The sequence below is a fragment of the Choloepus didactylus genome, chromosome 23, assembly GCF_015220235.1.
Source record: "Choloepus didactylus isolate mChoDid1 chromosome 23, mChoDid1.pri, whole genome shotgun sequence".
NCBI classification, from domain to species: domain Eukaryota; kingdom Metazoa; phylum Chordata; class Mammalia; order Pilosa; family Megalonychidae; genus Choloepus; species Choloepus didactylus.
The window spans coordinates 20,339,076-20,366,924 of record NC_051329.1 but is presented as its reverse complement, the minus strand read 5'-3'; the positions used below and the strand labels follow the sequence as shown (position 1 = coordinate 20,366,924).

At 53.3% G+C, this 27,849-nt stretch overlaps 1 protein-coding gene across 1 annotated transcript; it reads left to right on the top strand.

Moving 5' to 3' along the window:
• The first annotated feature begins 40 nt into the window (after positions 1–40).
• Positions 41–25,604, top strand: MVK (mevalonate kinase). The gene is made up of 11 exons (XM_037817199.1): positions 41–155; positions 1,131–1,222; positions 2,148–2,319; positions 4,537–4,681; positions 6,473–6,628; positions 10,065–10,168; positions 10,744–10,789; positions 14,755–14,845; positions 15,203–15,319; positions 20,524–20,677; positions 21,890–25,604. The coding sequence occupies exons 2-11, from the start codon at positions 1,145–1,147 to the stop codon at positions 22,039–22,041; spliced, it is 1,215 nt and encodes a 404-aa protein (XP_037673127.1). The 5' UTR covers positions 41–155; positions 1,131–1,144; the 3' UTR covers positions 22,042–25,604.
• The last annotated feature ends 2,245 nt before the right edge of the window (positions 25,605–27,849 follow it).

Here is a 27,849-nt window from a genome sequence, read left to right as displayed (position 1 = left end):
TCAAGCCAATTGGTAGACAGACTCCCAGTTCGCGCTCTCTGATTGGCTGGACGGAAGGACGACGTCCTCTCCTCCTGGGGCACTGAGGCTCCGGTATGGAGGAGTACGGGGTCCGCGCGGGCTTCGGTGCAGAGCGGCGGCGGTGGTCACGGCAGGTGAGAGGCGAGGCTGGCGGGACCGCGTAGCGTGAGGTCTGAGTCCGAGACTTAGGACGACCCCAACTATGAGAATCTGTTCTGGGGAAATCGGGACCTCGAATCTGACAGACGTGATTTCAAGCTCAGTTTCCCTCACAAAGCCACTTGCCTTATATTGAGATTAAAGTGAATAATAAAGCAATCCACGTAAAGCCTTAAATGGAGGATAATTTTGCATCATTTATAAAATTGTCCACTGCGTGTGGTTGACCCAGCAGTCCCTATTCAAGGTTCTGACTTGTAGAAATCTTTGCTAAGGGTGCAAAATACGGTGTATCGGGTGTTTTCTACAGCCTTGTTTGTGATTGTAACACATTGGGAAGAGCGTAAATATCCAGGAAAGAGTTCTCTCTGGTCCATGATTTCATTTAAATTTCTATCTTCAGTAGTAAAAGTAATAAAAACTGGAATCAAGGACAGAGCCAGTACGAAGTAGGTATCAGTAAGCGAGTGATTATGAAGTGGCGGGCACTGTTTTCCCCTTGCATTATTTAACTTAATCTTCCGGACAACCCATTGAGGTAGGTACAGTTGTCTCTGTATTACATATAAAGAAACTGAGGTTTGTAGCCATTGAGTTACCTAAGGTCATATCACTGGGGAGTGGATGAGCTGGGATTTAAACTAAGATCTTTCTAATGTATCCAGTGGACTGCTGTACTGCACTGCCTTTTGGGCACATAACATGTGCTCAACAGTAGCTGCCTTTTTTCTCTTTCTTTCTTTTCTTTCTTTCTCACTTTCTTTTCTTTCTTTCTCTTTCTTTCTTTCTCTCTCTCTCTTTCTTTTCTTTTCTTTTCTTTTCTTTTCTTTCTTTTCCTTCCTTCACTCCCTTCCTTCCTTGACATCAGCTAGATCTCTCTAAGATCCCTTCCTTCCTGCATGTTCTAACATCTTGGGACCATTGTTCCTCTCTTTGACTTTGCCTTTCAGGATTCCTAGGAGCCATGTTGTCAGATGTCCTGCTGATATCCGCTCCAGGGAAAGTCATCCTTCATGGAGAGCATGCTGTGGTCCACGGCAAGGTAAAGACTCCCAGATCCTTTGAGGATTGGACACCACTTCTCCCTGGTACTAATCTTGAAATAAATAAACCTGAAAGGAAGCCAAGAGGTATAGCCTGGGAGTAAGTTTGAGAGGAGACCGGCTAACCCACCAACCAGGCAAGGAAAAGACAGGTCTGAAGTACCCTGCAAGGCTTCTCTGGTCTCTGTCGCTGAGGTAGCAAAAAGATCATTTATAAAGCCCTGAGAGTGGAAAAGATCACCAAGGAAGTGAGCATTGATAGAAAAAGAAGGGAGGTTTGAGGACCGAGCTCTGGGCCACTCCCACATTTAGAAGTTGGGAAAATGAAATGATCCAGCAAAGGAGACTAAAATGTGCATTCTTTCATTTAACTCTTACAACCACCTCCTGAGCTACGTGCTTTTATTGTTTAATTTTACAGATATGAAACTGAAGCTTAGGAGAGATTTGGTAACTTGACTAAGGTCCTATACATAGACCTTGGTAGAGCTGAGAATGAACCCAGATCTGTCCAAAACCAAGGCCCATGTTTTTCTACTTATCCACTGTCACTGCCATCCTTTATGTAGCTAACATATTTATTTAGCTCTATTTCCTTTTGAAAACATGGTGATTATGGGGAAGGAATTATGATTGCTTCCTAGGTGTTCAGAGCCTCTGAACCAGATGAAGTTTTGCATGGGGAAGGCAGATATGAGTAGGTATTAACTCAGAATTGATTTGCAGTAGCTGTGCTTAGGCTATGTGGGAGAGTGTGTCGAGGTTGATTAGCCGTGTCTGTCAAGAGTTTGGGTGGTCACCTGTGTGCTAGCTGTTTGCTCTCTCTTCAGGGTACATTAACACCGGCCCCCTTTCTCCTAAGACAGGAGCCATGCTTCTTGCCACCCACCCGCGGACTTACAATGTTTGCTCTTTACTCTACAGGTAGCACTGGCTGTGGCCTTGAACTTGAGAACATTCCTCCGGCTTCAACCCCACAGCAGTGGGAAAGTGAGCCTCAGTTTACCAAATATTGGCATCAAGCAGGTCTGGGATGTGGCCAGGCTTCAGCTGCTGGGCATGAGCTTTCTGGATAAGTGCAAGGAAGAGAAACAAGGTATGGTATTTCCCTCCCACCCCTGTAACGTTAGTTCTACTTATTTATTAATTTTTAAAATTTACAAAGTGTAAAATGATGAACTAGAGCTATCTGAACTATTGCGGACAGATTATTACATACTGGTGAGTGAAAAAAAAACGTGTTGCAAAACACTATGTGTAGTATGATGAAGAACAACAAATTATGTATAAGTAGGTATGTAAATTCATAGAAAAGGGTCTGGAAGGATAGACATGAAACTGACAGTGATGATTCATTACCTCTGAAGATGGTCCTAAGGTCAAAGGAGAAGACAAACGAGACCTTACCTTCTATAATATTGTCATCGTTTTTAACAAGGAGACATGCATTGGCATTTTGTGTAATTGAAAATTATTAAAAATGAAAATAACTCATGTATATTATTGGAAAATACAGACACTACTGGGACAATGCAAGTGAAAAATCAATTATCCTCCCCGCTCTCCCTCAATGACTCTAAGCATTTATTTTCTGTGGATGGATAGTTAGATTAATTAAGATGGGGAGAGATCTTGATTTTTCCACCAAAATTGGGTCTGGCCACATAAACTGTTCAGAAATGTGTATGTGTGTGTTCAATATATAAGGAATGTCTTTCCATGTCAGTAAATAAAGGCCTTTTTAATAGCATGAGCAGTTCATCAGCAGACAGGTTTTTTTTCAGTCAGCAGAGTCACCACCTACCCCAAAGCTGGGGTGTGTTCTCTGTCCTTATTTTGAGAGACTCGGGTCTCATTGTTTGGATTAATGTTACTCAACCAGGGTAAAGCAAGTAAGATCATCTAAAGGTCTTTTTCCACACTACTAATTCCCATGGCAAGCCACCCTGCCCCTCCCTTATATGAGATGGAGTAAGAGTTGAAAACCCTGTTTTACAGCAACCATTTTCAACTTCAATCCTGCCTTGGAATCACCAGGGGAGTTTCATTTTATTTTGTTTTAAACAATACAGATGAATTCCTAGCCCTGGCCTTCTCCTGTTAAATCACAATTGGTGGTGATGGGAAGGGCCTGGGCATATGTACTTTGAAAGGGACTTCCTGGGTGATTCCAGGAACATCCTCAATTAAAGGCCACTGCTTTGGAGTATGGCCGGGATCTGACATCTTTTTCTCGTAGTGTCTTCTTATGCTTTCTCCTAGAGGAATAAACACAGTGAACATTTATTGGACATTTATGTGTACCAGGCCCTGAATTATGTTAGCATGCTTAGAATCCTTCAGCCTTCCCCGAAAGTAGGTGGTGTTATTCAGCTCCGTATTATGGATGAGGAGATCGAGGTTCAGAGAGGCCAAGTGCTCCAGCTTGTCCGTGATACAGAAAAGATTCGGATCCAGGTCTTTCTAAATGCCAGATTCCCAACCATTCCATCTCCATCACAGAGCTCTGAAATTTCTGGGCTTTCCCAGGCTTGGCTACCTGTAACATATCATTAATCCACTCAGCACCTACTTATTGATCCTTTAATATGGGCCCTGAAGTTTCCTAACCTAGGCAAGCCCAATTCACCATTATGTTCCCTTTAGAACTCCACCTGGATTCTGGGAGTGCTTTGTAAACGTTAGCTGGTCCAACTTGCTCCACCACCTCAGCCTCTTGGGAAAGTGGCCCAGCTTCTTACATGTCACTACAAGAGAAATTGCCACCTCACCTTTCCCTTCTGCCCAAGCAAACCTCAATGTTTCACATTTGTTAGTTTAATTTGAGTGTCCTAGACTTGCTAATTAATGTTTTGGAAGAGCAAAATATTTTGGGACTAATTTCCCACCACCCTTGTTTTTGGTTTTGTAAGATAGAAGGTCAAACCCAGGCCTTTTGGGGAACTGAGCTAGTGTTCACTTTGTGTGATATTTTTAAAAACTATTAAAGAAGAGCATGCTGGGAGCTGTGCTAAGGATTTTACTTACCTAATTTAATTTTTTCTTCACGACATCCCTGGGAAAAGGTACTGTTGTTATCCCTATTTTCTGAGCAGGGAAACTGAGGTTCAGAGAGGTTTAAATCACCTGCTCCAGGCCACAAAGCCAGTAAGTGGCACAGTCAGGATTCACTTAGCTGTGCTTCTTGGACCATAAATTCACGCCAATCCAGGCTGTGACTCCAATAACTGTTCACTGGTCTGTATTCTCTGGTTCATAGAAGCACCTGACACCCCCTCACCCATCTGTATTTGCTTGTTTGCCCATGTGACAGAGCAAGGTGACATCCCAGCGCCCACCGCAGAGCAAATGGAGACGCTGAAGGAGGCGGCAGGCTTCCCCGTGGACTGTGCCATCAACGAGCACCTGGCCGTGCTGGCCTTCCTGTACTTGTACCTGGCCATCTGCCGGAAGCAGAGGTGTGTGCATGGTCTGGGGAAGGAGTCCCGTCCAGCATCCCATGGATGACTGGGAAGGGTTTCTGTAGTTGTTGCTGGAAGAGGCACAAAGCCTGCTCCTTCGTAGGTTGGGAACAGTAGCAGCCATGAGCTGCCCTCAGCTTGGCCGGGCACCTTGCTAGATGCTTTGTGTATGTTCATCTTTGAACATTCATGACAACCTGATGAGAAGAGGCACTGTCCTTGTTTTCCATGTGGAGAAACTAAGGACACTTAACCCCTTTACAGCCTCCTCTGGTCTCTTTGATTTAATAGAATCACAGACACTTGCCATAGTTGGGTCTACTGTGTGGCTCCTCCAGTGTCATACCTGCAGAGGCATCTCTGCTCCACCTCCCTCTGGCTCCAGGAAAACTCCCCGATTAGCAGAAGGAAGCATGTCCACTTCCACCCTTTACAATAAGATCTGAGCTGCCTGCCTTTTGTGGAGCTGGCTAGTAGAGGGGTGACAGTAATGTTGATATGGTGTCACGTGGAAATAGCATGGGCTCAAACCCCAGCTTGGCCTCTGACTGGCTTGCTTGAGGTCCTTTCCCTTTCTGAGCCTCAGCTTCCTCATCTGTAAAATGGGAACAGTAACCACACCTACCTCATCGGATGGTTGTGAGGTTAATTGAGTTAATCTATGTAAAGTGCTTAGCACACTGCCTGGCACTTAGCTCGATAAGTGTGAGCTAACATTATTAATTTCCTCAGAAAACTCTTTGGGAGCATTAGAAATATTGTATGTAACAGGCCCAGCATAGTAATCAGCACAGAGCTAGGGTTCACTATTATTCTTTGACCCACAACTGAAAGGGAAAACCTCAAAGGCATCCCTTCACCCGAGCAGCAGAGCCTGATTAAGTGGCACCGTGGGCCAGGCGCTGTGCTGAGGACATGTTGGCAGTCCTGACACTTGCTGTGGCTGATGCAGGGATTTCCAGCTTGAGAGAGACGTATCCTCTTTAGGGAATAGGAAGCATTTCAGAATCTCCTGGTCTGGGATGCGGTGGGCATGTTTAGTTCACGAAGGCACAGTCAGCATTACAATTTTACATTTCGAAAGTGGGAGAAATACAAGAAATTACAGAACATGAAGTTTGACAGTTCTCAGTGAGAATACATATGAGATTCAGTGATTCTGAACTTGCCAGTTATCATATGTGGACCTGTGTTACACACGCATGGTTGGGAAACCCCACCGGCTGGAGAAGCACCCATGGGAACACACAGTCCAATGTATCACAGTGAGGCAACAGCAGGGCAGGGTTGCAGGCTGGGGATCCTAGCAGAAGAGCTAGGAATTGCCTTTTTGAGTGGTCAGGGAAAGCATCACAGAGGAAGCAACAGTTGAGAAGGGTCTGGAAGGATTGGTAGGAATCCTAAGAAGTACAAGGTTATCCCAGGCATAAATAGGGACCAGCCTGTACCAAGAGCAGAGACGTGAAAGAGCCTTGCATGTTTGGGGACCAGGAAGGAGTTTAGAGAAAGGTTGACAGCTGGGAAGATGCTTCCCAAAAGCATTCTCCTTGGGCAGCGTCATGATTTAAATGAATCTGGTGCCATTTTCTAGTTGCCTGATTCACTGCAAGTTCCTGCCATCCAATTGAGATGCCTTTTGGAGGGGGAAGTCTCTGAGAGTTCAGAAAATGGGGCCAAAACTTCAGAGTTGGGTCCTGTCAATGTCCAGTCCTGGACCTTGACCCCAGGTGAGGTTGGCCGCTCACTGCCCTTCAGGAGAGTCACGCGTTGCGCCCTGGTGTGTTCCAGAACCCTGCCCAGCCTGGACATCGTGCTGTGGTCGGAGCTGCCCACCGGGGCAGGCTTGGGCTCCAGTGCCGCCTACTCAGTGTGTTTGGCAGCTGCCCTCCTAACTGTGTGTGAAGAGATCCCAAACCCGCTGAAGGATGGGGATCTCACCAACAGGTAATCTCCATCCTCACCTGGTCACCGTCCTACCTGTGCGCCAGGAACTGAGCGGGAGCCTCTCGCTGAGAACTTGCCTCACCCCTTTGAGGCGAGTGGTGTCATGGGGGCCGTTTTAGAGTTGAAGGGGTTGAGCCCTGCAGCTGCCCAGGGCCACGCAGCTGTGAGTGGCAGAGCTGGATTTGAACCCAGGCACTAAACCACTTCTTTCCCCCAGCCCTCAGTCCCCATCTTGGCTCTTTCAGGTTCAGAGTGGGAGAAGGCCCTGAGGCCGGATGTGGAGGGCAACAGGTTAGACCACCTGGTGGATCCAGCTCTGCCATTGCCTCACTGGAGGGCCTCAGCCCAGTCGCTGCACCCCTCCGAGTTCAGTTTTCTGCTCTGTCAAATGGGATGACTGCAAGGTGGTACCAGCCTGTTAGGAAAACAAAAGTGCCATGTGCCCGAGAACCAAACCTAAGGCAGTATGTCTGTTTTATTAGGGCATCTCCCTCTTGTGGGGCCCTCTGACCTCTTCCCCATGGAGGGAGTGTCACCTATGCTGTTTTCTCAGGTAGCCAGTGAAGCTCATCAGGACAGTGGTGACGTCAGACCATTTCAGTTGCTTGGGAAATGCCCGTTGAGAAACCCCAAGTGCAGGGTTTATGCAGTTTGCCCTGGGCCCTTGGGAGAAGTGGAGGAGCCCAGAATCCAGCCCAGCAGCTTTGTCCTGAGGCTTCTCCCTGAGCCCGCTCACCTTGGGGGAACCCTACAACTAGGGGGGGCTTCTGGAACCAGCCACGTGGAGCCCAGCTGTGCCGATTAAGGCTGACTGCTGGTCTCTGGCTAGCGAAAGAGAAGATTTCTCTGACATGCTGGATGCTGGGATGAACAGAGCTACATATCACCATCCCGAGCAGTGTCCCCACATCCCCACACAGCCCTCTGCGGGGCTACAGCTGGGCAGGGCCCAAGCAGTGCACTGGAGCTGCAGTAAAGAAGTCTCTTCTCTTCCTGAGTGCAGTGTTGAATATCGAGCTTTCCTTTCTCTGGCCTGAAAGTGCTGTGGCTTTCTGTTTCCCCAGGCCCTGTTGGGTGCCTTCTTTGGATTTCTGTCACATCCAATAATTCTCTGCTCTGAGACACATAGGTTAAAATACAGTTGAATTCATATTGCGCCAAAAGGTCGCTTTGATCCTCATCAGTCACTGTGGATCTGGAGGCTGTTGAGGTTATACAGTCCCCAGAGTTTCTTTGAAGGGTTCCTGTGTGTGGAGAGAAATTGGGCAGGGGTGGGGGTGGAGGCGGTTGAACCCAGCAGACAGGGAAAGACTGTGCCTGTAGGTAGCACAAGACGGTGGTTCTCAAGAATTCCACTAAGGTTTGCCTGCTAACTTGCTGCGGGGTCTTGGGCAGCCCCTTCTCTCTGGGGCTCCATTTCCTCATCTGAAAATGAGGGGGCTGGACCCATAATCCCTTGGGGGGCCCTTCCACCCTTGACAACCAATCCTGTGATGAGACAGTGACTCGGGAGAGAGGCTGTGATACAGGTGCTCATTACTGCTGCTAATTGCTGCTTATACCAGATTAACGAAGGCCAGGTTGGCCTGGGTCCATTAAACAGACACTCGCCCATGGGTCAACAGACAGGCTCTACCTTTTGAAAGGGCGCGGGTGAGCGTGTGTGTGTGTGAGTGTGATCTTTTTCCCATGCTGCGTCTCACCAGTTCTCACACTTCCCCTGAAGAGCCAGTCATTCCTTCTCAGAGCCTTTGGGGAGTGCAGGCCCCACCCACTCCCACCTCCTCAGCATTTCTAATTTGAAAAGAACTGGGGCCTGGTATTTTGTGAAGGCCTTTGGGAATCTGAGCCCCCTGAAGAATGAACTGTGTGCAGAGTAGAAAGAAGACTTTATCTGTTGCAAGGGCTGGGTCCTGGGCTAGGTTCAGCAGCCCGGGTTATACTTCTACCTCTTGCTCATTCACGTCTTTCCAGGCCTCACAGTTTCTGGAAAGGGCTGAGCTCCTGACCAGCTCCAGGTCATGCACAAGCTGGTCCCCTCTGGCTGGAGTGCCTGTCCCCCACATCACACCCTGTCCCTCAGGCCCGGCCATTCAGAGCAGACTCTCCCACCATACATGCCATCCAGCCCTGCATTGCACTGGTGGGGGGTAGGGGGGCTGTAGTTAGCTATTGATCATTTGTCCACACTGCTGTTGCCACTAGACTCCAAGCCCTGGGAAGTTGGGGGCCGTATCTGTTTTGCTCCCTTCTGTGGGCTTAGTCCCATGCACATAATAGGTGCTCAAATACGTATTTGTCAAATGAATGAACCACTGAAGAAGTGAATCTCTCCAGAACAGAAAGATTTAGTGGGTAAGAGCTCGAGCTCCGAGGCGGCAACGTGGTTCTGATGTAGCAGTGAGAAGCCCTGTGCTCTCGGGGCTGTTACTGCACCCCTCTGAACCACAGTTTCCTCTTCTGTAAGAATAGTGATAATTATTGGAGCTGCGCGATAGGGAGCTGGTCCCTTTGAGAAAGCATTTAGCACAGGGCCTGGCACATGGCAATTGATAGTGAAATGTGATGTTAACTCATCAGTCACAGCCTCACAGCCATCATGTGAGTTGCAGGTCAATAAAATCCTTGTTTGGCAGATGAGGAAAGAGACTCAGAGAGGGTGATTGATTTGGCCAAGGTGCCACAGCAAATGAGTGGTTGGTTCAGGCTTTGGGTGAAGCCAGCAGCTGTGATCTCAGATGTCCTAGGTTTTTTTGGAGCACATATTATCTCCAGGGCACTTGACAAAGCACCATATGTTCTTTGTCTGTGTATCGACAGCAGCACAAGCTGAGGGGAAAGGATGGGGGAATGGGGCTGGTCATTTTTCCTTGTTTGATACTCATGTGTTTTGGGTCTTTCCACTTAAGCCATTAATGAGCTGACACCTACCCCGGAAGGCACTGTGGCCATGAGTTGGAGAGAGATCAGAGATGGCTGGCACAAACCTGGCCCCCTCGGAGGCTTGGGCACCTGGAGCTCTCATTATCTTAATGATTGTGCTTTTGATCTACCTGCAGGGCTCTGCTGGCTCTTCCTAAAGGCAGGCTTGGTTCAGGAGCAGGTGTATATGTAAGGGTTTGTTAAAATAACCAGCCCCTACTGTTTGTGGAGCCCTTGCAAGGTGTTCTCAGCGCTAGCTGGCCTTTGAGGAGGGTGGAGTCAGCATTTTACAGACGAGGAGCATGAGGCTCAGAGAGGTTAGGTAACATGCCCGAAATCACTCAGCTAGTAAGAGGCAAAGCAGGATAGGACCATGTGACTCCAGGTCCTGTTCTCTTTCCCCTGAGCCAGGTGGGAGGGTTTCAGGGGGAAGGGACGGCCCAGCACAGTCCGAGCTGGAGAGGCCCAGGGGTCTCGCCACCACAGTAACAATGCATCTCCATGTCTTCTTCAGGTGGACTGGGGAGGATTTGGAATTAATTAACAGGTGGGCCTTCCAAGGAGAGAGGGTGATTCATGGGAACCCTTCCGGAGTGGACAATGCTGTCAGCACCTGGGGTACGTGCCGTGCCGCCTTGGCTTAGTTTTCTTTGTTTTAATTATATCATCATTTTTTAAATCCTTATTATAATTGTAGGTGCTCAGGCTCTGTTGGTTTGGGATGAATAAGATTGATGGATTCTGAGAAAAACAGCATTTTCCTTTTGGGGGAGGGGAATGGGAGAACTCTGGGCCCTGACTCACAGCTGCTGAGTCAGACTCTCTAGAAGGGTGGTGGTGGGGTCTGGGAAGCTACCGTTTCAGTGAGCTCCCCAGGGGCTCCCTGTGTAGAAGCTGCAGCACCTTTGCTGTGTGGAGTTTGCAGATCACACAGTGGCGGCCCCCCTTCAGTGGGGAGGCTTGCTTGTTGGGCCTGGACCCCACGTGGCCTGCAAGAGGGAAGCTGGGGAGCCTCGATGAGCGCGTCCTGTCCTTCTGTGCCTTTCGTAACCGAAGCTGAGATTTCCAGGCCTGTTTAGCCTTCTCCCTGGATGGGGCAAAACTCTAACCCCAACCCAGAATCCAGCCTGGCTCCAGAGAAACAAAGATACACAGTTTTCCCTACTGCTCTGACCTGCTTTGTTTTTCTTTAGGGGGAGCCCTCCGATACCAGCAAGGGAAGATTTCATCTTTAGACAGGTAAATCGGGGGTGGAACCGTGCTGCCCAGCCTGGCTGCTTCACCTTGGCTAATGAGAAGACTCTGATGTGCGGCAGGTGCCCCCGGGCTCCCCCTGCCCCAGTGCAGCCCTCACAGTCCGAGGGCTGGGAGGAAGTAGGGGCTGGAGGAAGACATGGCCATTGCTCTCTTCTCCAGTTCAGCTCTTAAATTGCCGAGACATTAGAGGGGGGATGTCATACATGGCTTTCCCATTCATCTTCCAGAAAGGAGCTGTTCCCCATTCATTCATTCATCTGTCCATTTAGTAAACAAGAATTGATATCTTCCTGGGATCCTGACAATGTGATACTAGACCTAAGAATATAAAGATGACTCTCAGACTTAGTTCTTCCAAGAGCTCTCAGTCGGGGATTGTACAGTGGGAGGGACACGCACACAGAGCCTTTACAAGAGTTGCCATGATGGAGGCCCACAGGGAGATGCAGGACTAAAGTCAGTGGAGAGGCTTAGGAAAGGCTTGGAGTGGAGGTGGCACATGGCAATTTCCGGTCTTCACCCCTTCTCTCTGCAGTAACTGTAAATACAGACATGCATAGTAAATCTCACCTTCCTCTGTTTGTAGCCACAGTGGAAATATCAGGTGCAGGGAATTAAATTCATGGCAAGCAGAAGCCAAGTGCCTTTTGGGCTTAGCCCTGAGCCTGTGATCAGGTGGGGTGGTGCTGTTTGTTGCAGGGCATGTTGCTGCCTTGTTGGATCTTTCCATGCCTGTGAGAGCCCGGGGCCTCTCTCACTTACCTTTACCCAGAGGAGTTTTCCTCACAGATGAGCATCAGCTGCTGACCTCCTGCTCTTGTCTGCACCTTTGGGATCTCCCTTTCCCAGCTCTGTTGGCTTCCTGGAGCCAAGCCTGCCTTTTCTGATGCTCTGCACCAGGGTGTCCTAACCTCGGCACTACTGACATTAGGCAGAATAATTCTTTGGTTAGAGGCCGTCCTGTACATCAGAGGATGTCAGCAGCCTCCCTGGTATCTACCCACTAGATGCCAGTAGGAACACCCCCCCCCCCGCCGAGTCACAGCAGACATTCACAAATGTGCCCTGGAGGGCACAGTCACCCTTGGCGACAACCACTATTTACCCAGACGAGGAGGCACAGCTATTTAAGGGCATTGGAGCGGCTTTCTGTGGCCACCCATGGAATCAGTGCCAGGGGAGCCTAGGGGCCCAGGTGGGCGTCGGCTCTGCCAGCTGCGCTGAACCCGTGCATAGCCAGAGCAGGAGCGAGTGCCGGTCCTGCGAGGCCTGGGCCTGCCCTCAGGAGCCCACCATCCACTGGAGGAGGCAGTCATGGCTGTAATCATCAAAGAGAAAGGCCAGGGGGCACTGTGCTATCAGAAAGGTTCTGAAGCTGTGGCAGATGGCAGCAAAGGGTGTGATAAATCTGGCTGCAGATTTGGGGAGTCATTCGGGGCTTCCTGAGAGCCGGTTGTACCCTGAGCACGGAAGTAAGCCTTGGGGGTAGAAAGCTGATTAAGACGGGCCTCTGAGGGTACAGTCTCCTGGGCGTGAGGAGATGGTTGACGGGGGTGTTTCCAGTGGGGGGTGGAAAGCATTAGGCTGGAAGTTGTCAGAGGTGTGGTGGGCTCCTGAGCAGGGGTCAGCGGGGTCAGCAGGCCTGCGTTTGAGCCTGACTCTTGTTTTCCAGCCTTGTGCCCTTGGGTGAATCGCTTCTCCTGAGGCCTCCATCTTTTCACTTACCTAATGGGGATCCTGAGAGTGAAGTCAGAAATGATAGCTACAAAGTGTTTAGCCCTGTACTGACCAAGCGAATTCATCCATTCCACAAATATTGAGCACCTACTGTGTGCTCAGCACAGGGGTCTCCGCAGGGAACACAGCAGAGGCCCACCCTCTGAAAGTAGGAATGGTTGTGGAATAAGAAGTGTGGGGTTCACACTCGTGGGAGGAGGCAGCCTACAAGTAGACGGCTGTGGGAGCGCATGTCAGGCAGTCATAAGTCCTTTAAGAAACATAATGCAGGGTGAGGGGTAGAAAGCGAAGGAGAGAGCTAGTTGGATGGGGTGATCGGGAGAGGACTCTGATGTGACATTTGAGCAGAGACCTGAGTGAAATACAAGAGGGAGTCGTGCAGCTGTCGGGAGCAGGGGGTGTCCCTGCAGAGGAACAGCGAGTGCAAAGGCCCCGAGGCAGGAGGACACCTGGTGTGTTGAGCAGCAGCTGGGAGACCGGGTGGCCGAGTGGAGCGCATCAGCACAGACAGGGAGGAGATGAGGCTGGGGAGTCCGGGCCCTGGGTGCTGGTTGCCCTGGGCTTGGTGGGGGTGGCAGGGCTGGCAGTGGGCCCATTTGCAGGGCACTTGTCTAAGGAAGATGATGACACAGTGCACAAGTTCCTCCTTCTGTAGTAGACAGGAGCGGAGAGCAGAGCAACCTCAGTCTCTTGCTCTGGGTCGCTGCCGTGGGCAGAGGGCGGCTTCTCTGAGAAGCAGGGAGGCCACACTCCTCATGGGTCCTTCAGGTGGCTTCAGGAGTGCCCTTCGCCCCAAACCCCATGTGCTGCTTCTCCTTAGCCAAATGTTTGTGAAGTAGACCAAGATGTGGTCTCCCAGAACGTGGCCCTTTTGAGGAATGACTTGTTTTTAAAGGAAGAAAAAAGCCCAAATAGAATGTCCATCTTTCATAAAGTGGAAAAAACAAAAAAAGCAGACAAAAAGAGGCAGCCTCCCAGGCTGAGAGTCGATATTAATATCATGGGTTTATGGCCAGTGAGATAAAGCAGGTTTCTGACAGCCTTTGCCAGTCCCATTGGATTTCAGTCTTGAACTCTGAAAAGGAAAGCACGTAAAGGAGTGGGGGTCTGCCATCTCCGCTTTCTGGCCAGACCTCATCCAGATTCTCCATCCCCCGTGTCTGGCCTGCAGCACTCAGAAAAGCAGGTTGGAGTGACAAGAAACGGTGGCTTCCATCCCCAAAGGCAGCTAGCCACAAGGACGTCTGGGATTGTGGTTAAGGAGAGATTATCGAGCTCCTGAGAGGGCAGGTGGGGACAGCGGTGTCCTGCTGGAGAGCTGGCTTCTGTGGCTGCCCTGGGCTCAGCCGGGCCCTGCCTGGGACAGACAGTTCAAGTGGGGCGATGGACGCCCTGTGACCATATCTGGTTCCACGTGGGGCTGCCAATCCAGGCACCCAGAGGCAGGGGGAGAATGGGCTGAGCGCACTGGCAGCCGGGCTCCTCAGCACTCGTCTTGGGGAACGGTGCCACCTGCACAGCAAACCTGGGCATCCTCTCTCCCTGCTCCCCTCCTTGTGGATCCATCCTGTCCTGTTGATTTTTCTCTCTAAATCTCTGGCACCTTTCCACTCCCAGCTCCTGGAGGTGGCCCACAGGACTGAACGCTACCTCCCCCACATCTTGACCCAGGCCCCCTCCAGTGTCCCCTCTTGCTGCAGCTCCTCCTTGCACGCTTTGCTGAAGCCACTTTGGCATCTTCTTATTCCACAACCATTCCTACTTTCAGGCTTTTCACTGGCTGTTCCCCCTGCCAGAAATACTTGCCTTTCCTGTGTTTGCCCTGGTTAGTGCTTACCCTTTCATCAGTTCTCAGCTTCTACATCACACCAGGGAAAGCCTTCTGGACCTTCTCCCTGGTCCCCAGGCTGAGCCAGGCCCCCTCACATGTGCCCAGCACATATTGATGCTCAGTCAGAGCTGAATGAATGAATGCACGAGTGAATGAGTACAGAGCCCAGGGAAGGGCCCTTTCACCCAGGGGCTGCAGGAGAGAGGCGGCTGGGTGTCAGGTGCCCCCTGTTCCTGTGGCCCCATGTCCCACTCTCTGTGCTTCCTCCCCTGTAACTGGGTGGGTGGGTGGGAGGCGGGGTCCAGGATTGCCCCACGCCCCATTCCAGCGCCTCTGCCTCGAGGTTCTGTGTGGACCGTGTCTCTTCTTCACCCCACAGGCCCCCGGCTTTGAAGATTCTGCTGACCAACACCAAGGTCCCCCGCAGCACCAAGGCCCTCGTGGCCAACGTCAGGAGCAGGCTGGTGAAGGTGCTTCTTGTTTGGCTCCCGGGTGGCTCCGTGGGGGTTGGGGGTGGGTGGGCAGCAGACTTGGAGAGGCAGTCTAGGCCGGAAGAAGGTGCTGTCCGTGTCCACACTGGGGCCCGGGAGGCAGGACAGGTTCCGCAAACAACAGTAAACTGGCTCCTTAACTGCTGATTTTGCAGCCAAGATTGCACGTCCTGTGATCAGGGTTCCAGGGCAAGGCAAAGACCAGGCCGGGAGGAGAGGAGGTTTCCCCAGAGGGTGGGCAGAGGGTGTGGGGACAGTGGCCCCCAACCCCACTGCTGAAGCAGCTGTCCGGTGTCTGCCTGCCCCAGGCTCATGAACCCTTCTTTTTCCCCCCAGTACCCAGAGATTGTGGCCCCCCTCCTGACCTCGATAGACGCGATTTCCCTGGAGTGCGAGCGCGTGCTGGGTGAGATGGCGGCCGCCCCGGCCCCAGAGCAGTACCTCATGCTGGAAGTAAGAGCCTGTGTGTGGTGGCCCCTGAATCTACCTATGCTCCGAGTCCCCAGGAGTGTGAACAGGTCACGGCCCTGCCTCTGCCCTGTGGGGTCAGGCTCCCCAGGCTCCAGGCGCCACAAGTATGGCACACCAAGTCAGCACGTCTTATTTTTAAGTGTCTTCCCGGGTGATTCTGGGTAATTAAATGAGGGACTGTGGGGGTGTGCACAGGGCAATGCCGCCTGCAGTAATTGCCATTGGGCCAGGATTGGGGAGCCCCAGGCCATGCAGTGGGGGGGGTTGGGGGTCACTGCTGCCAGAGTCCTCCCATCCTCCCAGAAGTGATTGCCGACCTGGCTTCCTCTCTTCTGCTATTTTTGGCTGCGTGCATTTATTTATCCGTTCAACAAATATTTGTCAACTGCCCGCTTTGGTCAGATGCATTCTAAAATGGCTCTTTTGTGGCCATGACCCGCCCCCAGCCATTTGTAATGCTTCTCCCGGCTCCATACACCCCTGCTGGCTGGGCAGCCCCTCGGGAATGTCTCAAGGATCAGCGAGCTCCCACAGGTGACACAGCGAGCCCTGCACCGGGCCTGCCACCCGCTCAGGAAGCCAAAGGCCAAGCATGTCATCCTCAGACATGGTCCATTTGTCCTGGTGAATGTGGACTGACTTCAGAAGGCCATCTCGCCTCCCTTAAAGGGTGAGACAGGCCACCATGGCTGTGTGGCCATGTGGCTGCGGTCAGCTGGAGCTGCTGAAGGGCTGCTCCCCAGAGGGACCCTGCAGCCTCCCACCTGCCGCAGTCCCCACCGCTGCCTGTTTCTTACCCAGAGCCTGAGCTGCAGCCATTGCCTGGTGCACCCCGTCCCCCCTGGGAGGCATCCGAGTTTGCATCCCTGTAAGGGATGAAGTGCTGCTCTACTGAGCCTTTCCACAAATGATTCTGCGTTTGACTCTCACGAAGCAGGTGTGTTGTCCCCAGTTTGCAGATGGCAAGACTGAGTCCTAAAGCAGGTGACTTCCTCCCAGGTTATCCAGCTAGTTGTGAGAGGCTGAGCCAGGAGTCAAACTGACCTATTTGTTTGTTCCTTTATTCAATGATTCTTTCCTGAGAACCTGCCACAGGCCAAGCGCGGGGTCTCCATCTAATCGCTGGGCTTTTGCCTTCCTTTCCTCTCCTCCCCCCGCCGCTGCCTCTCCTCCCCCAGCCTCTGCCTTCCTGGCTCTCAATTCCTTTCACGTAGAAAGGCGGCAACACAGCCCTCCCCCTCCTGAGCAGGAAATTAATAATGATAGAGCACTGCCTAAAATACACCCTGTTGAGCCCCCAGAGAATGCCACAGAGCAGCGCGTTGATTATACATTGTGTATATTTTTGGCTGTGGCAGCCGCTGAAATGTGCCGCCCAGCTCCTGGGCAGCTTTGCACTGAAACCCAGCGAGCTGTTCTCCTGTGTCACAGCCTGTCATCTGATTCTTGACACATTTTGGATCAGAATGTGACAGGTGTCTGGAACCTGCCTCGGCAGCATGACACCTGGCGCTTGGGCCCAGAGCAAGGCCCCAGAGGTTTCCTCTAAAGTCCAGCCCACGGGGCGGGTGAAAGGCACCTGGGGCTGCTACCAGGTCATCATGCCTGCTTGCGTGTATGTCAGAAGTGCCAGGGCAGGGTCGGTGGGGCTGGCGGGGGGGGTGGGACTCTGCCCAGTGGACCGTCCCTGGGGCAGGAGGAACAGGTGGGCCTCCACAGCTGCGTCTAGGTGATTGGCAGCCCTCGCGGTGCCCAGGGGCTGCCAGCAGCCGCGAGCTGAGCTGCACCGCTGAGCTGCACACTGCACCCCCGCCTGCTCTCCGCAGGGGTGGGTGGAAGCCCAGAGCCCTCTTGAGGTCAGGCAGACCTGGCTTCCAGGGCCAGCTCGAGGACCTTGGGCAAGTCACTGTCCTGTTTGTGCCTCAGTTTCCCCCTTTGTAAAATGGGGGCAATGGCAGCATAACCATAAAAATACCAAGAGCAGCCTGTGTTCGCGGAGTACTTTAGTGTGGCAGGTATCACACAGAATCCTGGTTTTGTCTTCATGGCAATGAGGCAGCTGCTCATATGATCCCTGCTGTATGAGGGGAGAAACTGAGGCTCTGAGAGGAGACCTTGCCCCAGGACACAGCCAAGGAGTGGCAGCCAGGCCACCTGACTCCAGATCCCTTGTCCCTAGCCAGGGGCTGGGTGGACGAGGTGCAGAGTCATCCGGGCATCCCATGTGGCAGTGGCGATTAGTGCTGAACTCAGCACCCAGTGCCGCAGGAGTTCCGGGGTGAGGCGGCCATCCTAGCTGATGAAGCGGCAGTGGAGCCAGGGGCTGGCAGGCGGAGACCTGCTGTCCTCCAGGTGGCCCATGTCCTCCCTTTGGTCCCCAGCCATAGCAGCAGGCAGCTCAAGTCCAGAGATCTTGCTCATGGGGATACCCCAGGAAAGCACAGTGGGGCATCCTCCAGAGATGAGCTCGCCAGCCACTGGGAGTGCGAGCAGGGTGGGAGACGACGCTGAGCCTTAGGAGAGAAACTCCTGCCCACTTTGAGCCAGATGCCCGTCTCCTGCCCATGGCCTTCTGCCCTCCGGAGCCGCCTTGCTCACTGAGCCAGCCCCTAAGGGATGTTCCGGAACTTCTGGCCGGATAGTTGAGAGGGAAGCTCTGTCTCTGCCTGGGTACTGTGCTTGCCAGATGGAGACTAGAGTTAGTCAAGGTGCGGTCCCTTTCTCCCGACCCACTCCCAGCCCTCTGCAGGCCCCCTCTGTCATAAGGGCTTGTCCGTGTCCTTGTAGATCTTTTTCTCTTCACTGCATTTCCACACGTGTATATGAAAGAATCTCGGGGCAGGTTTGGAGTCCGAGACTCCTAGGATGCTCAAGCCAGTCTGACCCTGGGGCATGACCTTTAGTTTAACCCGCTGAGTTGCAGCGGGAAACTGAGTCCCAGAGAGAAGAGAGGACTGGGCCAGCCGTCGGGTTGCTGTGTCACTGGATGAGAACCAGGTCACCTCTTTCCCTGGTGCCCAGGGTAGAGACAGGGTGGGGAGCCCTTGGCCTGCACGTTCCCTGGCCTTGTCAGTGCCCACCAGACACTCTCTCGGGCCCGTCACGCGGTATCTCATCTCTTCCTCCTCTCAGTGCTGGGAGGCGGGTGACGGAGAAAGCAGGCCCAGGTGCACAGCCGTCGGGGACAGGGTGGGGCCCAGAGCCCGTGCTCTCAGCCACTCCCCCGGAAGGTCTGTGATGGCGTCCCCACCTTGACCGCCCCCTCTCAGCCGGCCCTTCTCCCCCAGGCTTGCTGAAGCAGCCCCCTGCAACCAGTCAGCCATTCCTGCATTTTAAAACAGACCCGATCCTGTCACTCCCCGACCTGAGCACCTTCCTGTCCCCCACCCCCAGGGCATTCTCTCCAGGATGCAGCCCCGACTCCCTAGATGCATCTGGACACGTGCCACCCCTGCGCCCCTTCACGGCTGACTGCTCTTCAGCCAGCCGCCATCTGCACCCCTTCTGGGCCCGCCATGCAGTGCCCGGCAAGCCAGGTGGCAGAGGTGTCGGCACACGCCTCACACATGTGCTCGGGGTCTCGGCACATCCTGGCGCCTTGCTGGAATGCCCTGTCCTGTTTTTCTCTGTGGCAGAGTCCCCTCCTTCGAGCCCCAGTGCTGCCATTAGAGTGTGACCTGGAGGCTGGTCTTGGTGGCCCAGGTCCTCAGTGCCTGGCACTCAGCATTTGCTGAGTGACTGACTCTGCAGAGCCACCCACTGCCAGCTGGCCATTAGCCCCTCACCAGTCCCCTTCCCCTGCCTGAGCTGATGCACCCTCTTCTTCATTTGGGGCCATTTTGCTCAACCGATTAGAACCCCTCGAGAGTTTACCCTGGTCCAACTGCTGAGCCTTGTTGCTGATTAACGCACTGATTTGCAGATGGGGAAACTGAGATGAAAGGCTTCTGGACACTCTTTTCTATGGTTGGTGGATCAGGTCTCTAGAGCCAGGTTTTGACAGTTTTATCACCAGACAGAAAATTCTATGTCTGTGAGATGCTTTATCCTTCAAGAGGGTGGTTTAGCAGACAGAGGCCTTGTTCCGATCAGAGTCCTGCCAAGTGACGAGAGTCTTGGTTTCCTTGAGCCTGTTTTTCCTCATCTGTAAAATGGGGTGGACATCACATCTGCACCCATAATCTAATGATAATGGTAGATGACAGAATGCCCACGGCGTGCACTTGCGAAGCCTCCTGGGCCCCCCTCAGAGCAGGTTTGGGGTAAGTAGCACCTTTCTCACCAGCCGAGTGCTGGCCAGCCGTGAGTTCCCACGACAGGGACCACGCTGGGTGTTTGTTCTTTTAGCCCCAATGCCTTGCACGATTCCTGCCCCATGGTGGGCATTTGGCAAACCCTGGTGGAACGAATGACATGTAAGTAGAGGATGCTTGGGCAGCAGTATCTGTTAGTTTTATTATTTCATCCCCCTGTGTCTCATTTGATCCTCAAAAGAGCAGGAATTGTGTTATGCAGAGTTAAAGAAACCTAAACAAACATTTAGCTCTTTCTCCCACTTCTGATCTTGCTTGGTACCACACAACACAGTTCTTATTCTGAAAATCAATCTCTGAGGCAGCTGTAGGATGGCATATTATTTGAGAGTTTTTCTCTCGCAAATGATGGAAATCCAATTCAATCAAGCTTTTAGCAGCAAGGGAATTTGTTGGCTTCAAACTGAGGAGAGCAGGATTAGTGGCTTCAGGCATAGCTGGATCCAGGGGCTGAAGTGATGTGCTTTAGAATCTCTCCATCCTCCAACTAATTTCTGACCATGTGGCAGGGAGGATGACTCTGACAGTCTTTGTGTGACGTCTGACCAATGTTAACTGCTCTGATGAAAAGAACAGAGAATACTCTGGGAGGACTTTGATTGGCCCAGGGTGGGTCACATGCCCACCCCTGACCAGTCACCATGGCCAGGCCTGAGACATGTGCTCACCACCATGGGGTAGGGTGGGCTCGGCTCCATCTAAGCCACAGGGAGTCCTGCAGGAAGGGGGGGTCCTTCCACCATGCAGGAGGACAGCGTGCTGGTGGTCAAAGCCATTAGCTATTCCAAACCAGCAGCTGTCCAGACGGTCACAGGGGGTACATGGGTGGGCCCAGGACCTTTGCCTCAGAGCTGACTGGACCTTTTCCCCCAGGAGCTCATCGACATGAACCAGCACCATCTGAACGCCCTCGGCGTGGGCCACACCTCACTGGATCAGATGTGCCAGGTGACCATGGCCCACGGACTGCACAGCAAGCTTACTGGTGCGGGCGGCGGTGGCTGTGGCATCACACTCCTCAAGCCAGGTACCCAGGGACACACGGGTGCCAGTCCTGGGAGGAGGAAGAGGCTTGGGAACCAGTCTCAGTTCTGCTGTGTGGCCTTGGGCAAGTTAATCAACCTCTCTGGGCCTTTGTTTCCTCATCAGTAAAATAAGGAAAAATGGGGAAACCTGGTCAAATTCCTCACTGGTGCAAGATCAATGCCCAGATTCAAGAAGACAGATACTGTTAGAGGGCTTGGTGTGGGGTGGGTCATGGTTGGGGCTCATTTCCTGGTGGCCGTTCCTGCCACTTCTTTGCCTGCCACGCCTCCCACAATCTTGAAAAAGAAGCAGGCGTTGGAGACTTCTGTGTCAGCCTCGCATCACCTGCTCTCACCTCTTGACATGGTCCAGATGGGGGTTGGTCTCCCTACAAAATAAGGGGGTTCTTTCCCGTTGGTCTTTGGGGAAAGCACAAGATTGAGTTAGGGGCTTATAGAAGCTTCCCGTGCTGGATTTAGGGGACCAGGAAGGGGCTCCTGGGGATGTCTAACTTCCCGACACCCCACATCTGCCCTCAAAACTGTTGCGGGCATCCAGGGAGCACGGAACGCTGCCATCTGCCCGTTCGCTCCTTTCTCCTTGTCCACACCTCTGTGGTCCCCTTCTCTTCTCTGTCTCCCCCTCTTTATTGTCTTCTCCTTCCTTTTTTTCACCTTCTTTTCCCCTTTACTTTACATTGAGCCCACCAGTGACCCACAAAGATATCCCCTAACCCTCAGTGGTGGCTCCCAGGCCCCAGGAGGTTGCCGTGTCTACCTTGAACAGACTTTCCCCGTTGGTTCCTAATTCAGGGTTGACAACAGTGACGATGAGCGTTTGCGGGCACCGTGCATTATTCCATGTAAGCCCCCAGTATTCCTCAGGAGTGGGTATTATTACTGGCTCCATTCTGAGCTAAGATTGAGGCTCAGAGAGAAGTCACTTGTCTGAGGCCACAGCCAGTAAGTGTGAGGCTGGATCTGTACCTAGAGCCGTGCTTTTAACCATTGCTCCGTAGGGAGGGTGCAAGGCCCAGGTTGCGGCCTGTGTGGGGCTGCAGATGGCATCCTCGAGCCTCACTGCCCTGTCCTGGGGGTGGGGTCTGCAGCAGGAGGCTGACCGAGTCCCAAGGCCCTTGCCGTCACCCGGATGAATGGTCCCCGAGGGAGCTGACAGTTGTCAGTGGTGACCTGCTGCTTTCCCTCCCCTCCAGATCTGGAGCAGCCAGAGGTGGAGGCCACCAAGCAGGCCCTGACCAGCTGTGGGTTTGACTGCTGGGAAACCAGCATCGGGGCCCCTGGCGTCTCTGTCCACTCGGCCGCCTCCCTGGACACCCGCATCCAGCAAGCCCTGGACGGCCTCTGAGATGCGCCCAAACCACTGCAGCCCCTCTAAGAAGCCTCTTCCTGGATTCTGGGCACTGGCCGGCAGGCACCCCACTCCCGATATTACCAGAGAGGCCCCAGTCCCTCTGCTATGCGCTTCCTGTGCCTCTCCAGTCCCAGCAGTGGGACCCCAGAGCCCCTGAGCCACCAGGGGGACGTGGTCTGCGTTCTGCATTCTCTCCGAGCTGACCAGGCAGCGGGGCCGTGAGGGGCCCTCTAAGACGTCATCCTGAGATGGGAGGGATTTCTTTCCCATCTACCCTTGCAGCTCCCACAGACCCCCTGCTGTGGGCTGCTGCCTTCATGTACAAGCTTTCTGGCTGCCCTGGTTGACGCTTGGATGCAGGGGGTGTGGTTTTGGCAGCAGCGTGCCTTCTCCATCCTCTCTGCCTCGACATTCCCACCTGTCTCTTGGGGCCAAGCCCCCTCCACCAGGAAGCCTTCCCCAACACTCGACCTGCCTCCTCCCGTCGTACCTTCAGGCTGTCGACTCGCTCAGCACATGGCCTGCCTGGCACCCTCCTGTGCCCCTCACTGTGGGCCAGCCCTTCTCCCCAGCTAGACTGCGGGCTCCTCCAGAAACAACTGAGGATGGGGGACAGGGAGCTCCATCCCTGGCAAGCCCGCAGGTTGCCTGAAGGCAGGGCCCAGTGGCGGTTTCTTCTAGTCTGTATAAGAAGGGGAATAAAAAGATCTCCAGTGAACAAGGCTGCACCCCATGTGCAGAAGGATGCGAAGATTCCGACTCCAGGCACCCCACACCCTGCCCCTGGCGTCCCCATCCCTTCTGCAGCCATGGTCTCAGGTCCCTCGGCTTAGTGTCTCAGGGATGGGGTCAGCTGAACAGGGACAGGGATGACATCGGATGCTCTGTCCTCTCAGCATGACTCCAGGCTGCTTTTCCTGGAACCGCAAGCTTTTATGAGCCATGGAAACAAAAACCTGCGGTAGCTCCTGGAACAGTCCTTTCCTTCCGAAATTCACAGTTAGCGGAGAAAACAGACTCTTAAAGAAAGTGCTCCAATCCCTGTGCCTGGCACCCACCTGCCCATATTTGAACTTTATATTACCATGCCACTGGCTCTTTCTGAAATGGCAGGCTCCATCCAAAGACCCTTGTAGCTGGCACATCACAACAGACTGCAAGGGGCAGGAGAGAAAGTCGGTGCGACGACTGGGATTTAGATTTAAGGATTTGTCCCTGCGCTTCTGCCCTCGGCCACTAGGGGGCAGCGGTCGCCTTTCCCAGCATCTTCCCCAGGAGGGTGACTTGGAGCTGGCCGGTTGCCCGCCTGGAAAGCAGGGACTGAGCGCTCCCCGCCGCTCCCCACCACTCCCCGCCACTCTCAGGGCTCTTCCTGGAGTCTCTGCAGACCCCTGGAGTATAAGGGCGATAGGATGACTGCAGTGGCTCAACTAGTGAAAATAGGCCCAGCATCACGGATGGGGTCCCCCACCCCTCAAAACATAAATGATGCATAACACAGCAACGGTAATACTGAGCACTTACTGTGTGCCAGGTACTGTTCCAAGCACTACGTGCACATCTTTTTTTATTCTGTACCCCAACCTTCAAAGGTTATTGCTCATTTTACCCGTTTTATAGATCAGGAAACAGGCTCAGAGAGGTTGAGTAACTTGTCTGATGCCACCCAGCTAATCAGCGTCAGAGACAGGATTCGGACTCCAGAGCCTGTTCTCCATGCTGCTCCGCGGCACAGCTCTGCACAGGTTTGTTGCCACTCGTCCTGCCATGCCGTGGCTCCGACTCGTTATCTCCTCTGAACTGTTATACTTGGCCAGGGGTGGGTCCTGAGCCTGGGTGGTTTTCTAAAGCCCCCAGACTGCTTTAAGAGCAGCCGGGCAGGCTCTTCTCAGGGAAGATGCTCGTTGACGGCTCAGCCTGCAGGAGGTGGTCCTGGGGGCCTCCCTGGGGCTCCCCTAAATGCCCGTGGCAGCTGCAGAATCAGGTGGGGGTGAGCTGAAGCCCCCAGAACCTACTGGCTCCTTAGGGCCTACCCTCCCTCTGTCTCCCTGGGGACAGGATGCCCTTGGCCAGGGCAGCCTCTCACCCCAGCCGCAGCCGCCTGCCACCTTAAGACCTCCTGCCTCTGATATTCTGTGTGTGGACAATTTGTATTTCCAGCAGTGCCCCTTCTCATTGCCTCCTGCAGGGGGTCTCACTCTCGGCTGCAGAATCCTCTGGGGAGCTTTAAAAAAACTCCATCCCTGCCTGGCCTCACCCTCAGAGATCCTGATTTAATGTGTCTCAGAGGGCCAGTCACTGGTGTTTCTAAAAAGCCCCCGGGGGATTGTGGTGTGCTACCAGGGCCGAGGACGCTGAACCGATGATCCCCTAAGGCTGTTTGTGAATGGAGGCCCACGGGCCCCCGTCCCCGCCCGCCATCACGGTTGAGAGCTCAACTCTGCCTGGGTAATAGCACCCGCTTTACAGAGGTCTCATGAAGACTGAATGAGAAAGTGCACGCAAAAGCCCTTGGCACAGAGCCTGGCACGTAAGTGTTTGATAATTGCTCGTTATTATCACCAACTGGTGCTGAAAGATAGGGTGTCTCTCTCAAAGCCCGGAAACTTCAGAACGGCGCCCCGAGCTGGTCCCAGCCTGGTTTGTGCAAACTCTGCAGGGTGGGACCCCCGGGGTCGCTGTTCTTTCTCTCCCGCCACTCCCGTGCCCTCCCTGCCAGCCGAGGACAGCCACTTCTCCAGTCGGCATTTGGAGCCACGCCCAGCCTCGCCAGCCTGCTGTGGATTTAACACCCGCCCTCAGAGCCTGCAGTTCGGGGAAAATTTCCCCAGTTCTGGCAGAGGTCTCACATTGGGAGACAGACAGCAAATATTGTGATTCACACCAGAGAGGAGCTGTGGCGTTTGTGCGGATGTTCTTTCTGCAGTGAGAAATTTTTCTCCCCTAGAATGTTTCTCTACAGACACTGGCAGCCTGTGACACTGGGCGCCGGCCCCAGGTTGGCAGGTGGCCTGAGGGCCTGGCCCTGCCCTCCAAGGGCGCTCGGTGGCCTTGCCCCCCCCACCCCGGGGTCCCCACTTTCATTCTCGTTCCTCAGCAGATTTGGGGAGGCGCCAGGCATGGTGTCGGGCCCTAGCAGGTGCTCTTCCCCACCCCTTCCTGGCTTCCAGCTGGCCTGGGAGCAGCCCCTTGACTGTCACTTAGCACCTTCTGGTTGCCAGGCCCAGTCGTGGTTGTCTTAAATGAGGAAACCGAGGCTCAGAGAGGTTAAGCGACTTGCCTCCCATCCCCCAGCCAAGGAGCAGCCGAGAACTGGATTTGAGTTCCAGAGTCTGGGCTCTTTTTCTTTAGTTTAAAAGTTATTTTAGACTTTTACTGTTACAGAAAAGGTATATATATATGCACCATACGAAGAAAAATACAGATGTGCAAAAAATTAAAAAACACTTTTTCACTACTCAGAGATTACTTCTGGTAACAGTCTAGTCTGTGCCCTTCCACCTTTCCCGGTGTCGGTGTGTCTACTTGCTTTGGAAATAAAACGAGATCGTCCTGTATATGCAGTCGTGTCAGCTGCTTTTTTTCTGCTAAGTTTTCATCTCCAGTGCCCAGGCCATAGTCACATTTCCCCCACCCATCCCCGAAGTGTCCCGAATCCCAGCCGTGACCACACACGGACCTTGCCGTCATGACCCTGAATTCTCTTTTAATCCAGCCCAGCTGGATTAAACACTGCCCCTTCTAGCACACGCACACACCTCATTTTCTTCTCTACCACGTGTCTTGCTCAAGAGGCTGACCCCGTGTTCGGCGCTTTGTCCCGTTCTCGTCTCCTTGTCTCTTCAGCGTCAAATTCCCTTCACTGAGCACCTTCGTGCCCAGCATGGTGCTGAGTGTGCCCTGCCTTGACCCCCGCCCCCTCACCCAGGCCAGTGAGACAGCGTCTTATCCCCAGGGAGGGGAAGTGGTTTGCCCAGGACCACTGGGAGCAAGTGGCAGAGCTAGGATCTGATCCCAGGTCTGTGCGACCCCAGAGCCCTGGTCTCAGCCCCTGTTCTCAGGGAAATGACCAATGACCTCCCAAAGTCCCCCTCTGCTCACTGCCTAATTGATGTAATTGAATTGTCCCACCTTCCCCAGCAGCACTGGCCCAGTGCACCCCTCACACCCCCTGCATCTCAGAACAAAAGGGACAAACTTGCCGATCTGCAAAAGGTTGTGTTCTCCGGAAACAGAACTGTGCCTGGAGTCACCATCTTTCCACATGGGAGGCTCGGGATCAAACACCATGTATCTTCTCAAAACTGAAACAGACAAGAGCAATGTCTCCAAGATCAACCAAGCAGATGTTTCAGTCACTTGTCATTAGATCCCCAAAGTGTGCAGGTCTGGGGTCCCCCGGAGATCACATGGAAATCTGATCTCCTTTGCTGCTGATGGGAAACTGAGGCCCAGAGAGGGCAAGAGACCTGTCTGAAGTCACACAGCGAGCTGCCTTAAGCTCTTTCCTGCCTTTTTGTTTTCTCCTGGCCTCTCTTCAGCTTCCTGCTCACCTCCCTTCTCCCACAAAGGCTCATGCACCTTCCCAGAGCAAAGACGGCTGGGGCAGCGCAGGGAGAGCACTGTACTCGGAGTCCGGGTCCCAGCTTCTTCACCTGCCAACGGCATGGCTTGGAGCAGTGACGAGCCCTCCAGGCCTCAGTCTCCTCAAGTGTAAAGTGGGGACTTGCCGCCTGCCAGGCAGTGTACTAACCCCATGATATTGTCCCATTTCATCGCCACACAACCCGGCGGGGCAGGTAGACAGGTCCCAGCCCTTTGAACCCCTGGACCAGATGTGACTCGGAATTCAGAATTTTTCAGGTTTTAGGAACCAGCCCTATGTATTTCATGTCCAGTAGTGTCTGGATAGCACCCTGATACCCAACCTGTTAATGTTTCTGCAGAGAAAAGTCGGAAGATCATAAATAACGGCGTGTCGGTTCATGGCCCGTTTGCTGCAAAATGAGTTTCAGTGTCAGGCTTCCGGGTTTCAGAGTGTTTTAATGTGGACCTGAATTACTCTCCGGTTTTGCAGAGAAGCGGAGATGCTCCTCCAGAGGTTCCGGGACCTACCCAAGGCCCCTGCACTAAGCAGGGGGGCTGGGGAAGACCGGGAACCAGGCCTCAGGGTCTGACGGGGCCACCTGTGCCCACTGGGGGGCAAGGGCCCTGTGCCGGCCAGTGGAGCCGAAGCCATCCTGCCCGGTCCAGAAACTTCCACCAGGCCCCAGCTACACTGGCTCAAGCTATTAAGTCAAACCAGAGTCGTTCATCTTATTTTTTTTCCCACCATAAAGCTTGTAATATGACAAATGAAGCTGCACAAAAATGGCCCAGTGATGGGCCCACACTTTTAGCTGCTGGTGCCCTTGGGGTTCTGCTTCCTTCTGCAAAACCCAGGACAGGAATGGGGACCTGAGGGAGAGAGGCTCATCTCCTCCTGAGCCACCCCACCTCCCTCCTAGCAGCAGGAAGGGATGGGGGAGGCCCCAATGCATCCCTTCTCCCCCCTCCATGGGCTAACTGAGGGGGAACTGTCTAATTACACACACAAGGCGGGCGGGAGGCTAAAGGAATTGGGCCTCTAACAGGCTGCTCTGCCAAACCCGTGGGAGATAAACTAGGCCTGTTCTCGATACAGTGTTTTAAATCTCATAAGGAAAACCTGCATTTTGAGGCATTTGCATAATGTGTTGGCTGAGGCTGAGGCCCAGGCTCCTGCCTGAAGTGACAGGGTGCCCAAGCCTTCTTTGTGGGCGT